Consider the following 16,406-nt stretch of genomic DNA (forward strand, 5'->3'; position numbering starts at 1 on the left):
CAGCACATAGCGATCTAAAAGGATCCCTACGCGCTGACTAAATGGAGAGAAGTGTACGACGCTGATTGGTCACTGATTGGTCAGCGTCATACACTCTTCTGTACAACGCCCACTTGTTCTAAAGTAAAAACACGCCCACTTGTTCTAAAGTAAAAACACGCCCACTTGGGCATGAAGCAACTCATTAGCATAAATCTAAAATCGCTAAGTGGTGAAAATAGTTTCTTTAAAAATAAAAACCACTACTGTCACCTACATTACAGCGCCGATCTCCTTATGTAGGCGATAGGGCACTTATAATGTGGTGACAGAGCCTCTTTAAAGAGAACCTTTCACCTACCCATACATGTGCAGCATGTAATGGGGGGGGGGGGGGCTGCACAAACCCTGGGGCACTATACATTTTTTTCTGTACCTCCCACCGTTTAAATATCGGGCGACAAATATAACGGCACCGATATCTTAATAATCCCCTGAACAGTCAACGGGGCGTGTACGGTCAAGGGGGCGTGTTACTATGGCTGTGACACTGTCCAATCAGATGTGGACAGTGCATGCGCTCCCCAGCTCTTACACTGTCTGTAGCAGAGACATGACCCCTTGCCAGTTCGTCAGACAAAGTACAAGACTGATCTCTCACTAGAGCTGAAGAGATGAGACCTCCTCTCCACGGCTCTGTCCATAGCACTGACACGCCCCCCTCGCCTGTTCGGATGAAAAGACTGCAATCGCACACACTCCTGCTGTGGCACTGTCCATATCTGATTGGACAGTGTCACAGCCATAGTAACACGCCCCCTTGCCAGTACACGCCCAGTTTACTGTTCAGGGGGTTATTTAAATATTGAGTGCCAAATATAAAAGGCACCGATATCTAAAGAACGGTGGGAGATAGTATTTTTTTTTTTAAAGTGCCCGAGGGTTTGTGCAGCCCCCCCATTACATGATGCACATGTATGGGGAGGTGAAAGGTTCTCTTTAACATCTTTCTCCGGTATGGCTGACAAAAAAAATCAGAAACGTTGTCCACAATGAACTACAATGCAAACAGAGCTCTGCAAATTGTATACCTTCATCCGGTCAGAGCAAAAAGCGATTGAAGAAAATTCCCATTCTTTCACAGTCCGAATCTAGACATAGTTGAGGCCCAGCCGTCTGAGCTACACCTATATGACATTTATGGATCTGTGATGGATATGCCATCCATGCTTAGGGGAAACCCTTAACCCCTTCCCGCACCTTGGCGTAACTGTACGTCCAGATAAGCAGTAACTTCGCGCACCTGGGCGTACAGTTACGTCCGCGCTTTAAAAGTTAACCGCCGCGCGGCGCTACAACGCAGCGGCGGTTAACTGTGCAGGGTGTCAGCCCTGCTCTCCCCGTTGCCGATCAGCGGCCTGTCGCCGCTGAAATCGGCAATTAACCCCTTCGATGCGGTGGTCGATTGCGATCACCACATCGAAGAGGTTTACAGCGGATCGGCAGCCCCCCACATGTATTTGCGGGGGCTGGCGATCCTTATCATGGCAACCAGAGGCCAAACAATGACCTCCGGGTTGCCATGTACGGAAGCCTCGGAGGATCAGCCTCCGGCCGTTCCTCCTCTGCTTCCTGTCAGTGTGACTGTCACGTCACAATGACAGTTAGAACACATTACACTACGTGTGTAGTGTAATGTGTTCCAGCAGCGATCAGAGCTGCCAGTCTAAGTGTCCCCTAGTGGGACAAGTAAAAAAAGTTAAAAAAAGATAATAAAAATGTTTTGAAAAAGTGTCAAAATCAAAGTTAGAAGTGACATAAACAAAGAATGCTTTTTTTCCTATAATAAGTCTTTTATTATAGGAAAAAAATTAACACGTTAAAAAAAGTACACATATTTAGTATCGCCGCGTTCGTAACGACCCCAACTATAAAACTGTAATATTATTTTTCCCGCACGGTGAACACCGCGAAAAAAATAAACGAAAAACAGTGCCCGAATCACAATTTTTTGGTTACCAACCCTCCCAAAATATACAATAAAAAGTGATCAAAAAGTCGCACGTACGCCAAAATGGTACCAATACAAACTACATCCCGTCCCGCAAAAAACAAGCCCTTACACCGCTTTTTTGACTGAAAAATAAAAACGTTACGGCTCTAAGAATATGGTGACACAAAAATTAATTTATTTAATAAATAAGTGATTTTATTGCACAAACGCTGCAAAACATAAAAAAATTATATACATCTGGTATCGCTGTAATCGTATCGACCCGCAGAATAAAGTATAATGGTCATTTATAGCCCAGGGTGAAGGCCATAAAAAAAACAAATAAAAAACATTGTCAGAATTGATGGTTTTTGGTCACCTTGCTTGCCAAAAAATGGAATAAAACGTGATCAAAAAAATTTCTGGTACCCCAAAATGGTACCAATGAAAACTACAGATTGTCCCGCAAAGAATAAACCCTCACACGGCTCCGGTGGAGAAAAAATAAAACCGTTCTGGCTCTCAGAATATGGCGATGCAAAATGTGTAGTGTCCAAAAGCGGATAAGATCAGGAGCCATTTATAAGTGCGACACTGGCCACACATCTGCGGATTATTATTTATTTACTGCATTATTATACCCTCTTATTATACCCTGATGTACCCCGCACAGATAACATGTACCCTGATGTACTCCGCACAGATAACATGTACCCTGATGTACTCCGCACAGATTACATATGCCCCCACATTATAAACTGAAACACCAGTAAAACCCCAAACAGAACAACTACCAAGCAAACTCTGTGCCCCAAAAGCCAAATGGCGTCCCTCCCTTCTGAGCCCTGCAGCGTGCCTAAACACCAATTTACGTCCACAGATATGGCATCGCCATACCCGGGAGAACCCGGTTAATATTTTCAGTTATTTGTCTTCAGTGGCACAAACTGGGCATAACATATAATGCACTAAAATGGCATATGAGTGGAAAATTGTAATTTTCACTCCGCACCATGCGCTGCGCATTAACCCCTGCGCGCACCATGACATAGCATGTCTTAGTGTGGGGGGTGATGTATGGAGCGTCTCACGTAAAAAATAAAGAATTTAGAACGGCAAAATCGCTGTTTTTTTGGTCACCTTGGCTCTACCTAAAAATGTAATAAAAAGTGCTCAAAAAGTTGTATGTACCAAAAAGTTGCACCAATAAAAACGACCGCTCGTCCCTCAATAAATAAGCCCTCATACCGCTCTATTGACTGAAAAATAAAAAAGTTGTGGCTCTTGGAACGCGGGGAGGAAAAAACTAAGAAGGAAAAGAAAAAAATGGATCACTCCAGAAAGGGTTAATTACTTTCTAATGAAAAACCATTTATGACCACACGTGGGGTACAGCCGTACTCGGGAGAAATTGCTTTACAAATGTTGGGGGGGCTTTTTCCCCCTTTATCCTTTGTGAAATTGAAAAAAATGCAACATTTTAGTGGAAGAAATGTCGATATTCATTTTCACGGCCTAATTCTAATAAATCCTGCAAAAGACTTGTGGGGTCTAAATGCCCACTATATCCCTAGATAGATTCTTTAAGTGGTGTAATTTCCACTTTTGGGGGGTTTCCCCTGTTTTGGCCTCTCAGGGGCTTTGCAAATGCGACATGGCACCCAAAAACCATTTCAGCTAAATTTGAGCTCCAAAAGCCAAATAGCGCTCCTTCCCTTCTAAGCCTTGCTGTGGGTCCAAACAGAAGTTTATTACTACATATGGCATATTTCCGTAATCGGGAGAAATTGTTTTACAAATGTTGGGGTGCTTTTTCTCCTTTATTCCTTGTAAAAATTAAAAATGGCTACCTTTTTTCAGAAAAAAAGTCGATTTTTACCTTTACAGAATAATTTCAATGAATTCAGCAAAACAACCGTGGTGTCAAAATGCTAACTTTACCCCTAGAAAAATTCCTTGAGGGGTGTAGTTTCCAAAATGGGGTCACTTTCCAGGGGTTTCCACTATTTTGTTCCCTCCAGTGCATTTCAAACGCGACAAGGCACTGAAAACCATTCCAGCAAAATCAGAATTTCAAAATCCAAATGGTGCTCCTTTCCTTCTGAGTCCTGCTGTGGGTCCAAACAGCAGTTTATTACCACATATGGGGTATTGCTATAATCAGGAGAAATTGCTTTACATATGTTGGGGTGTTTTTTCTCTTTTATACCTTGAAAAAATTAAAAATTTCTACGTTTTTTCAGAAAAAAGTAGATTTTCATCTTCACAAACTAATTCAAATAAATTTAGCAAAAAAACTGTGGGTTCAAAATGCTAACTATACCCCTAGATAAATTCCCTGAGGGGTGTAGTTTCCAAAATGAGGTCACTTTTGGGGGTCTTTATTGTTTTGGCCCCACAAGACCTCTTCAAACCTGACATGGTACCTAAAATATATGCTAAAAAAAGAAGGCCCCAAAATCCACTAGGTGCTCCTTTGCTTCTGAGGCCTGTGTTTCAGTCCATGACCGAACTAGGGCCACATGTGGGGTATTTCTAAAAACTGCAGAATCTGGGCAATAAATAATAAGTTTAATTTTTTGGGAAAAACCTTCTGTGGTACAGAAAAAAATGTATTACAAATGAATTTTGTATAAAAAAAATGAAATTTGTAACTTTCACCTCTACTTTGCTTTAATTCCTGTGAAACGCCTAAAGGGTTAATACACTTTCTGAATGCTGTTTTGAATACTTTGAGGGGTGCAGTTTTCAAAATGGGTGATTTATGGGGACTTTCTAATATACAAGACTCTCAAAGCCACTTCAGAACTGAACTTGTCCTTGTAAAAATCGCCTTTTGAAATTTTCTTGAAAATATGAGAAATTGCTGCTAAAGTTCTAAGCCTTGTAACGTCCTAGAAAAATAAAATAATGTTCAAAAAACGATGCCAAACTAAAGTAGACATGTGGGGGATGGTAACTAGTAACTATTTTGTGTGGTATTACTATCGGTTTTACAAGCAGATACATTTAAATTTAGAAAAATGCTAATTTTTGCAATTTTTCGCTAAATTTTGGTGTTTTTCACAATTAAATACTGAATCTATCGGGCAAATTTTGCCAGTAACATAAAGTCCAATGTGTCACGAGAAAACAATCTCAGAATCGCTTGGATAGGTAAAAGCATTCCGGAGTTATTACCACATAAAGTGACACATGTCAGATTTTAAAAATCGGCTTCGTCCTGAAGGCCAAAACAGGCTCAGTCCTGAAGGGGTTAAAGGGGTTAGCTGGGTCCGTAACATATTAGGGCGAAGGGAGGAAAAAAAAACAAAAAACACCTCTTTTCCCCTGGTTAATCAGCGCTGATGCTCCAGCAGCACTCCCGGGGATTATTTACCTGCATGCAGCATCTGACCACTGGATCCAAATGTGTTGTTTTTCTGCCATTATGCCAGAAATAAGATTGGTTATCACTGAGCCCTCTCATTGGGTGCAGAGTCACGTAAACTCCACCGGTAATCCAGCGCTGACGCTATGGCGGCACTCCCGGTGATTGTGGACTTGACCTCTGCACCCAATGATATATAACCCAGAAATACAACACATGACCACTGAGTCCTCTAATTGGCTCCAGTGGTCACATGCTACATGCAGGTAAATAATCACCGGGAGCGCTGCTGGAGCATCAGCGCTGGATTACCGGTGGAAAGGTTAGGCAAGTACTATGTTTTTTTCACTTATTTAAGTCATTTGCAGCCATTACCCTAACATTTTCAGAACCCGGATAACCCCTTAAAACTTTTTTTTCTATTCTCTGAAAATTCTTAACACAAAGACACAAACACCTACACACAAGACGATTAAACTGGATGGAAAACATTCTATACCTTCATTAATTTTGGAGATATCGACATTAGAATTATTAATCTGTAGAGTGGCTTGCAAGGCAGGAAGCAGCTGTCGCAGGAGATTGGGATCCTGCAATAGTGAAGGAATCGGTGATTGTGGCACCGGTGACACAGGGACCGTAGTAGTAGTAGTAGTAGTAGTAGCAGTAGCAGAAGAGGAGGAGGAGGAGGAGGAGGAGGAGGTGGTGGAAGCAGGTGGAGCAGAAGTGGGATTTAGTCCAGGAGCAGATGATGTGGAGGGAGTAGTACAGGACGGCTTGTCAGCAGATGATGAGTCTGTAGGAATAAAAGAGAATACTTGTTAAATATACATCTTTACAAAAAGGTTAATTTTAAAGACACAAGGGGATTACTTACAGTCCAGTATAAACAAATCCACAATTCTGTGACTTAATAATTCTCATAGGGAATCGGCGCTCTGCATTTCTGATACAGAGCTCCAAAACTCCTGCTTCGCTTCACTCAGCCATAAAGTCAAATGATAAAGTTCATCTAAAATCACCGCTCTGTGCCTAATAGGCCGTTTATGGACTCTACAACCTGGAAGTTTACCAGCGTCCGGATCGCAGCATCAAGTCGGTCGTACTAAATAAAAAGTTCATATTGTCCCTATCCTGTCAGAACCCAATCGCCAGCACAAAATCCCCTGACCGCTTCTCTAGCGATACCCATTACACACTAAAGGTCATATCGACAGTCATTATTAAAAGCCTAAGACATTTCTGACCATTGGAACAGATTCTTTGGAAAATTATATTTTCACCCGCCTGTCACTAAACAATCTTTACATTCACTTTTTTTTTTTAAACACGTGTAGTATGCTTAAAGCGGCTCTGTCACCACATTATAAAAGTGGCATACATTGTACATTATGTGATCGGCGCTGTAATGTAGATTACAGCCGTGTTTTTCTCGCGAAATTTCGTACCCGTTGCTGGAATCTCACAGAAAAGACTCAGAAGTGTCAGGATTCTGAGTACACATGACGTCCAGGCTGGATGGTCATGTGTATTCATTATCAGGATACTGGATTAACGTTAATCAAGCAGAATCGCTGTGTATGTGGCTGCAGATCATGTTCTAGTAAGAACGCGATTCTGCTGTGTAAATGAATGGAGAGGAGTGCATGATGCCGATTGGTCAGCGTCATACACTCCTCTGTACAACGCCCACTTGGTCGAAAGTAAAAATACGCCCACTTGGGCATTAAGCAACTCATTAGCATAAACCAAAATCTCTCCTAACGTTGTGAAAATAGATCGTTTTTTAAAATAAAAATTACTGTCACCTTCATTACAGTGCCCATCTCCTTATGTAGGAGATAGGGCACTTATGTGGTGACAGAGCCTCTTTAAAGAACAACTGGGCATGTTTACTTTTTGGCCAAGTGGGTGTTGTACAGAGGAGTGTATGACGCTGACCAGTCAGCGTCATACACTTCTCTCCATTCATTTACACTGCACTAGCGATATAGCTATATCGTTATGTGCAGCCACATAGACACACTATAACATTACTGCAGTGTCCTGACAGTGAATATACATTACCTCCAGCCAGGACGTGATGTGTATTCAGAATCCTGACACTTCGCTAATACAATCCCAACACTACAGCACAGCAAGCGTAGTATCGTTTGAAATGACAGTTTGCTGCTCTGTTTTATGTACAGGGTATCTATATACAGATAATGCTGAGTATTTATACTATTGCAGCCAACACGTGAGGAGCTCATCGTGTCAATCGGTATACAATGATGAACAGTTATCCACTGAACATGCTCTCCGATTCTGAGAATCAGAGGTACCCACTAAGAGGACGGGGAGGGAGTGATCAGGGGAGATATCCTGCCCGCCTGAATCAGAGGGGTAAAGGAAGAGGCAACGGAACAAAATCGGGAAGGTTTTTTTTAGCCAATGTATCCACTAAGAGACAAAAGAGACCTAAAATCGGAGGTCTCCACTCCTGAAGATGATCTTCAGATTATCAACTTGCCAGCACGCAGTTTACCAAACGATGAAATTAATCTTTATTAAAAAAAAAAAGATTATTTTTTCCCCACCAACAAATTAGATCAATTTTCTGTGCAAATAAATTAAGGTCTTTTAACCCAGGACAATAGAAGTGGAAGACGTTTTCCAAAACACATGATGGGCATCAAAGTTAATAATTGGGCATCATAGAGGACTTGCCACACCAGAGTATGTTGGGTGAACTATGGGATGAAGGTAAGAGATATGGGAGGGCCCTTTTACAGACATTACCTTCTGTAAAAAATCCCCCAATAAATGACCATACCCCCATTGATGACTTCTTGGAAGTAGCGGTTGATCAGAAAGGGCCACAATAGAATACCTCTAGAGAGGAAACGTTGGGTTTGCAAACACTTGAGAATGACGACACCATTGTTATAAAACCTTCAGACAAAGGTGGCAATATCGTAGTCATGAGTCGTACCCCGTACAGCGAGATGTGAAATCACATTCTGAAAGATAGGGAGGGCTATCAAATTTGACCAAAATGACCATAAGTCAGGATATAGAATTGAGCTTAGAGTGATGAATGATGCTCGTAAGGATAGACTGATAAAGAGATCGCATTCATTTTTGATGAACATCCTCAAAATCCCACCTTCTATAGTCTACCTAAAGTCCACAAAGGACTAGACCTCTTGAAGGGTCACCCCATTGTGTCTGAGATAGACAGGGTCTCCCAGAATGCCAGTATGTATGTGGACAATATTCTGAGATCCCTGATCACGAATCTTCCATTGCATGTGAGAGACACAATGAATGTACTGATAAAATTGGAAGATTGGAAGATTTACAATGTGTAAACAGCGTATTATTGGCCAGCCTAGATGTTGAGGGAATCTACAGCTCTATTCCCCATGATATAGGGTGCAGGGCTGTGGAGAGCTTCCTTCTAGGTAGAGGGACCCAGTTTAACGCCCCTAATGAATTCAGGGTCAAGTTGCTTACGTTCGCAACTTTTTCTTGTTTGACACCAGCTCAGAACTGTGGCCATGGGCAGCCCATGCACTCCATCGTACGCCAACCTTTATCTGGGCTGGTGGGAAAGAGAAGTGGTCTTTTATAAGGAGATGGAAACGTGGACATCATCCATCCTTCTCTGGCTTGGATTCATTGAAGATGTCCGGATCTCATGATCAGGATCGAAAGAGAAATTCAATGAAATTGCGTCTATTCTCAATGTAAATAACCTGAGATTATATTTTTCATCTAAGATTGTGGAAAGGCACATTACAGTTTTGGACATCAGAATCAATAAAAACAGAGCTTGGATGCATGCAAACAAATACGTATAGAAAGGATACAGCAACTAGCTACGTTAGGAAAGTTGGCATCCTAAAGCACTCAAGAAAAAGTATACCGAAGGGGCAATGCCTTAGAGCACAGCGTAATTGTTCCAGAATTTCAGACTTTGAAACTTTCTCTTAAATCCTGGGTTGACTTTTTAAATGGAGAGGTCACCCACAGGGAGTATTGAAGACTGCATATCAGCATGCCCTTGGATTTAATAGAGATCAACTTTTGATCTCCAAGAAACATCTGGGAAAAGGAGAGAATTGGAGTCATAGGGACCTAGGACTCAGCCAGCCAAGAAGTTCGAGGAATCCTAGAAACATATTGTGGTATCCTCAAGGCGTATCCCGATATCGGTAGGCTGGTGGTTGACAACCTCTCTGTCACCTATAGAAGGTGACGAAACATCAGATGGAATGGTGCATAGTCACCTACAAGCACAGAAGATAACCACTTGCTTGACCACAAGCTTTAAAAGGTACATTTAGATGTGGTGCCTGCAAAGCCTGTGATTTTATCTATAGCAACAAAACCTTTAAGAGTAATTAGACAGGAAAGGTCTATGATAATAGATTATTCATCAATTACAAAACCAGAGGGGTTGCTTATCTTAGGACCTGCTCTTGCAATCTTCAACGTGTAGGGAAGACAATAAGGGAGTTTAGAAGGAGAATTAGGGACCATATATGTGACGTAATCAGAAAGGAGGATGCTTCAGTTTCCTGACATATGGGAATGCCACCAGGGTGATTCCACCATATTAAGATTTTAGGGGCGGGAACACATTAGAGGTGGAAATTGGGACAAAATAATTTTACAGGAGGCGGCACAATGGATTTTTAGGATGGAGATCTTCAAATAAATGGGTCCCAATAAACACATCTCCTACACCTGCATTCTGTGAAGGGTACACTACTGGGGTTTATATCCCTTAAAGAGGCTCTGACACCACATTATAAGTGCCCTCCTACATAATGTGATCGGCGCTGTAATGTAGATAACAGCAGTGTTTTTATTTAGAAAAACAACCTATTTTCACCAAGTTATGACCTATTTTAGCTTAATGCAAATGACTTTCTTAATGGACAACTGGGCGTGTTTTTACTTTTGACTAAGTGGGCGTTGTACAGAGGAGTGTATGACGCTGACCAAACAGTGACCATTCAGCGTCAAACTTCTATCCATTAATTTACTCTGCACATAGTGATCCTGCGTTGTTCACTATGTGCTGTCACATACACACACATTAACGTTACTGAAGTGTCTTGACAGTGAATATACATTGCTTCCAGCTGGGACAGGATGTCTATTCACAATCCTGACACTCTGGTAACATTTGTGTGGTACTTACAGCACAGCAAGCGTAATCTCGCTGTAAGCTGTCATTTACAGCGTGATCTCGCGAGATTACACTTGCTGGGCTGTAAGTACCACAGAAACATTACCGAAGTGTCGGGATTGTGAATAGACATCCCGTCCTGGCTGGTAGTCATGTCTATTCACTGTCGAGACACTCCAGTAACGTTAATGAGCGAGTATGAGACTGCACATAGTGAACAACGCAGGGTCACTATGCGCTGATCACATGAATGGAGAGAAGTGTATGACACCGATTGGTCAGCATCATACACTCCTCTTTACAACACCCATTTGGTCAAAAGTAAAAACACACCCAGTTGTCCATTAACTGGTTAGTGACCGCCCCATAGTGTTTTTACGTCAGTCACTAACGGGCTTTATTCCGATGCAATAGACTTTTTACGTCACTGCATCGGAATAAGTAAACAGAGCAGGGAGCTGTCAAACCTCCCTGCTCTCAGCTACTGGAAGTAGCAGAGGGCTGGGGGCATCCCTGCTCGACCGTGTGAGATAGATATTAGTATCGTACCCGTTTAGCCAGTCAGATGCGGCGCGCAAGAGTGTGTGCCGAATCGGAGTCGTTATGGAGAAGCGCAGGGAGCTCCCTCTCATCCCACCGGCAGCGAGCAATAAAATCGCCAAGTGTCTGTGTCTCCAATGGCAGCCGGGGGCCTAATAAAGGCCCCCAGGCCTGCCTGTAGTAAATGCCTCTGGCATGACCTAGCAGATGCCTGTCCGTTTTACACTGTCATAATACACTGCAATACAGAAGTATTGCAGTGTATTATAAATGCGATCGGATAGTCGCATAGTGAAGTCCCCTAGTAGGACTAGTAAAAAAAAAAAAGTTAAATAAAAAGTGGAAAAAAAAACAAAAACTGAAAAACCCACTTTTCCCCCTAACAAACTGCTTTATTATTAACAACATAAAGTAAAAAAGTTACACATTTGGTATCGCCGCGTCCGTAACGACCCAGACTATAAAGTTATTATATAAGTTACCCCGCACGGTGAATGTCGTAAAATATAAAATTAAAAAAAAAACATGCAAAAATTGCAGTTTTCTTTGAATCCAGCCTTAAAAAAAAAAAAAATATGGTAAAAAGTGAGCAAAAAGTCGCATCTATTCCAAAATGGTACCCATAAAAACTACAAGTCGTCCCGCAAAAAAAAAAAAAAAGCCCTCCTACAATTGCATCTGCGAAAAAATAAAAACCGTTACGGCTCTTCAAATATGGAGAGACAAAAACAGATAATCTTGAAGAGAAAAAAAAAAAAAAAAAAAAAAGTGTTTTCACTGGGTAAAATTAGTAAAACATACAAAAACTATACAAATTTGGAATCGTTGCAATCGCAACAACCCACTGAATAGTTATGGTGTTATTTATACCACACGGTAAAGGTCGTAAATTTAGGACGCAAAAAAGTGTGGCAAATTGATGGTTTTATTCTATTCCTCCCCCCCCCCCCCCCAAAAACTTAAAATCAATAAGTTCTATGTACTCCAAAATGGTGCTATTAAAAATTACAACTTGTTCCGCAAAAAACAAGACCTTAGGCCCCATGCACACAACCGTAAAAAACCTCAGTTTTTGCGGACCGCAATTGCGGTCCGCAAAAACTGACCCATTCACTTTCATTGAACGCGGACACCTTTCCGTTGCACTACGGAAGGGTGTCCGTGCCGTGGAACTGTTCCGGGAATTATGGAACATGTCCGTTCTTTTGCATTTTGCGGGCCGTGCTCCCATACTTTTTGCGGGCCGTGATTGCGGGCACGGTCGTGTGCATGGGGCCTTATACAGCTAGGTCGACGCAAAAATAAAAATAAGGTTATAGCTCTTTGAATGAGACTATGGAAAAACGTAAAAAATGGCTTGGTCATTAAGGTCTAAAATGGGCTGGTCATTAAGGGGTTAAGAAAGTAATTAGCATAAAGCTAAAATCGCTCATAACTTGGTGAAAATAGATCGTTTTTCTAAATAAAAACCACTGTTGTCACCTACATTACAGCGCTAATCTTATTAAATTGCTCCAGTGGTCCTTTTCTAGGGAGCTGGCAGTACTAAATTGATAAATACATACAGCATTTGTGTGTAAAATTAGGTGACTTAATTAGGGCATCATAAGTATTGTCCGTTTTATTTTTAAGGTATTTCCGAACATAGCCTTATAATACCAGTACGGTTTCCTTAATACAGCATATAGGAACAGCAATATGGCATTGGGACTTTAGATAGAGCAATATGCATCTACAGCGGATGTATCGGACAGCAAGGCTTGTGGTTCCCCAAGCAACTAAGCACGCTATTTCATCCAGTATTAGGATTGGTCGCACATCACGAAGGGGTGGGTACTAGCCGTGGCCTTCACTTTTGATGTTCGAAACACTGATTGGACGCCCACTCCAATGATGCGTCGTTAGTGGCGGGACACAGCCTTCATATTTTTGGCGTTCTCCTGGCATGTGGCCAAATACCAGTGTCATATGCACGCCAGGAGACACTAACAATACCACAACGGTGCTGACCAGCAATTTGTATTAATAAAACATTAACGTGTGACCCATGAGGGCGCATAAGGTCACTTCTGGGACATTTAACTAGTTGCCGACACAGGACGAGAATGCTCGCCCTGAGCAGAGGGTACTTCGCGCATTAGGACGAGCATTCTCGTCGTGTGTAACAGCAGTGTACGCTCGGGAGCGGGGCAACGGCTGTAATACAGAGCCGTTAACCCCTTCAATGCCGATCAAAGCTGATCGTGGCATTCAAAGTAAGAGAAAGAGGGGGGATGGGACAGAGAAGGGGGGACTGCCCTTTGATCGCATCACAGAAAACCCATGATGCGATTAAAGCCCATAACTTGTATGAGCAGACAGCCCAAGGTCCATTGAAGGACCCCAGAGCTGTCCGACCATATTTCTTGTGGTTAAAGAGGCTCTGTCACCAGATTTTGCAACCCCTATCTGCTATTGCAGCAGATCGGCGCTGCTATGTAGATTACAGTAACGTTTTTATTTTTTAAAAACGAGCATTTTTGGCCAAGTTATGACCATTTTTGTATTTATGCAAATGAGGCTTGCAAAAGTCCAACTGGGCGTGTATTATGTGCGTACATCGGGGCGTTTTTACTTTTTACTAGCTGGGCGTTCTGACGAGAAGTATCATCCACTTCTCTTCAGAACGCCCAGCTTCTGGCAGTGCAGATCTGTGACGTCACTTCCCCAGGTCCTGCATCGTGTCAGACGAGCGAGGACACATCGGCACCAGAGGCTACAGTTGATTCTGCAGCAGCATCAGCGTTTGCAGTTAAGTCGATGTAGCTACTTACCTGCAAACGCTGATGCTGCTGCAGAATCAACTGTAGCCTCTGGTGCCGATGTGTCCTCGCTCGTCCGACACGATGCAGGACCTGGGGCAGGAAGTGAGTGACGTCACAGCGTGATCTCTCGAGAACACGCTGTGTGTCTGCACTGCCAGAAGCTGGGCGTTGTGAAGAGAAGTGGATGATACTTCTCGTCAGAACGCCCAGCTAGTAAAAGTAGTAAAAACGCCCGATGTACGCACATAATACACGCCCAGTTGTACTTTTACTGTAAACACGCCCAGTTGGACTTTTGCAAGCCTCATTTGCATAAATACAAAAATTGTCATAACTTGGCCAAAAATGCTCGTTTTTTAAAAATAAAAACGTTACTGTAATCTACATTGCAGCGCCGATCTGCTGCAATAGCAGATAGAGGTTGCAAAATCTGGTGACAGAGCCTCTTTAAGGGACATTCTAATTTTAGACATTAATGGCACAGCTCTCTATTCACTTTGGGAGTTTATTGAAGCAACTCAGCATGGGGGGGGGGGGTGTCACTGACACCTATAGATACATCACATGGGCTGCCAGTGATAATTTCATTCAACAAGTGCTGCTGGAGTGTAAATACATTAAACCTATTCGCTTAACCCCTTTCATGATCAGGTGTACTTTTTTGGGCCTGGATAACCAGAGCAGAATTCCACCCTTTTAAATGCTGCATCCATATATAGTATTGGATGCAGAATCTCTAAAGCAGACCTATGCATCTCTATGGTAACCGACAAACCAGCAAAAACTTTATTCTTAGCGGTTAGTCATAGTACCAAGAATTAGAGGTCGTTTAACAAGGGAGATACATACAGGTTTGGCTAGGAGCTGTAAGCACGAGAGCAGATAAAAAATAAAAAAAGATTAGTGGCCAAAGCTTGTTGTTTTAGGCAACATACATTCGCAATGATGTGAGCATATTATTGCTGTAGCACATACATTTTCATGAGGAATAACAGAGGAATGGCACAATACGGAGTTCTAGGAAAAGATACTCCAGAATGGTTATTTCAGGTGTATTGCAGAAGAACCAAAGCACAAAAACAAAGCGGTATAACACACAAATCAAAGTAGACACAGGCTTAGGGCCTGAAATAATCCAGGCACATCTACTGCAAACCATGAAAAAACTGAAGTCCTAAACGTGACAGGAGATGCCAATACCATTACCGAACACACTACAATGACATTGATGACAATCTGAGAATCTCACAACTGACTGACTGCGGTTCCAGCATCAGGCCACGTGTAACCACATTAACATGAAGGACGTAGTTTCACCATCTGAAAGGTGCAGAGACTTTTTCACCACTGGTGCCCCTGTAACAAAATTCAAGCTGATGTAGCACGTCCCGTTGTTAGACTTCATATACTTTGTACATCAAGTCTTCACAACCTTCTTTCTTTTTAGCTCAATTTGCTCACGGAAAACTAAAAAAACAAAAACCCACCAGTGAAATATATAACTAAAATCAAATAATAGCGTATAAATGTATTGGTCTACGAGTTTATTAACTGTAAAAGCAATTGAAACTAAGAGCCCTTTTACACCAGGCAATTATCAAGCAAACGAGTGTTCACAATGTTGGCTCCCGATAATTGCCGTGTAAACAGGCCAACGATCAGCCGATGAATGGGCAAACGGTAGTTTATCGGCTGATTGCATCGTTTTAAACGCCCAAAATATTATCGTTGTGGGCAGCACATCTCCCTGTAAGCAGGGGGACGAACTGCCGACAAAATACAAATGCATAGGGACGAGCAATCGCAGTAACAAGCACTCGTCTCTACACATGGCTCCTTGTGAAAAGAAGCAAACGAGCGCCTATCAACGAGCTGTTTCGTTGATCGGCGCTAGTTGTGCCGGCTAAAATGGGCTCGTGGAAAAGGACCTTAAAGAGGCTCTGTCACCAGATTTTGCAACCCCTATCTGCTATTGCAGCAGATAGGCGCTGAAATGTAGATTACAGTAACGTTTTTATTTTTAAAAAACGAGCATTTTTGGCCAAGTTATGACCATTTTTGTAATTATGCAAATGAGGCTTGCAAAAGTCCAAGTGGGTGTGTTTAAAAGTAAAAGTCCAAGTGGGCGTGTATTATGTGTGTACATCGGGGCGTTTTTGATACTTTCACTAGCTGGGTGCTCTGAAGAGAAGTAACATCCTCTTCAGAACGCCCAGCTTCTGACAGTGCAGATCTGTGACGTCACTCACAGGTCCTGCATCGTGACGGCCACATCGGCACCAGAGGCTACAGTTGCTTCTGCAGCAGCATCAGCGTTTGCAGGTAAGATCGACTTACCTGCAAACGCTGATGCTGCTGCAGAATCAACTGTAGCCTCTGGTGCCGATGTGGCCGTCACGATGCAGGACCTGTGAGTGACGTCACAGCGTGATCTGGCAGAAGCTGGGCGTTCTGAAGAGAAGAGGATGTTACTTCTCTTCAGAGCGCCCAGCTAGTGAAAGTATTAAAAACGCCCCGATGTACGCACATAATACACGC

At 42.5% G+C, this 16,406-nt stretch overlaps 1 protein-coding gene across 4 annotated transcripts in view; it reads right to left on the reverse strand.

The window, feature by feature from the left end:
* WAC (WW domain containing adaptor with coiled-coil) overlaps window positions 1-16,406 on the reverse strand; it is a 77,981-nt gene that overhangs the window by 16,208 nt on the left and 45,367 nt on the right. For all 4 annotated transcript variants that reach the window (XM_075827502.1, XM_075827501.1, XM_075827504.1 and 1 more), the window contains one exon: window positions 5,842-6,138. In XM_075827502.1, coding sequence (XP_075683617.1) covers window positions 5,842-6,138 — 297 coding nt within the window. The remainder of the gene's footprint in view (window positions 1-5,841; window positions 6,139-16,406) is intronic.

Source organism: Rhinoderma darwinii, chromosome 5 (assembly GCF_050947455.1).
Source record: "Rhinoderma darwinii isolate aRhiDar2 chromosome 5, aRhiDar2.hap1, whole genome shotgun sequence".
NCBI classification, from domain to species: domain Eukaryota; kingdom Metazoa; phylum Chordata; class Amphibia; order Anura; family Rhinodermatidae; genus Rhinoderma; species Rhinoderma darwinii.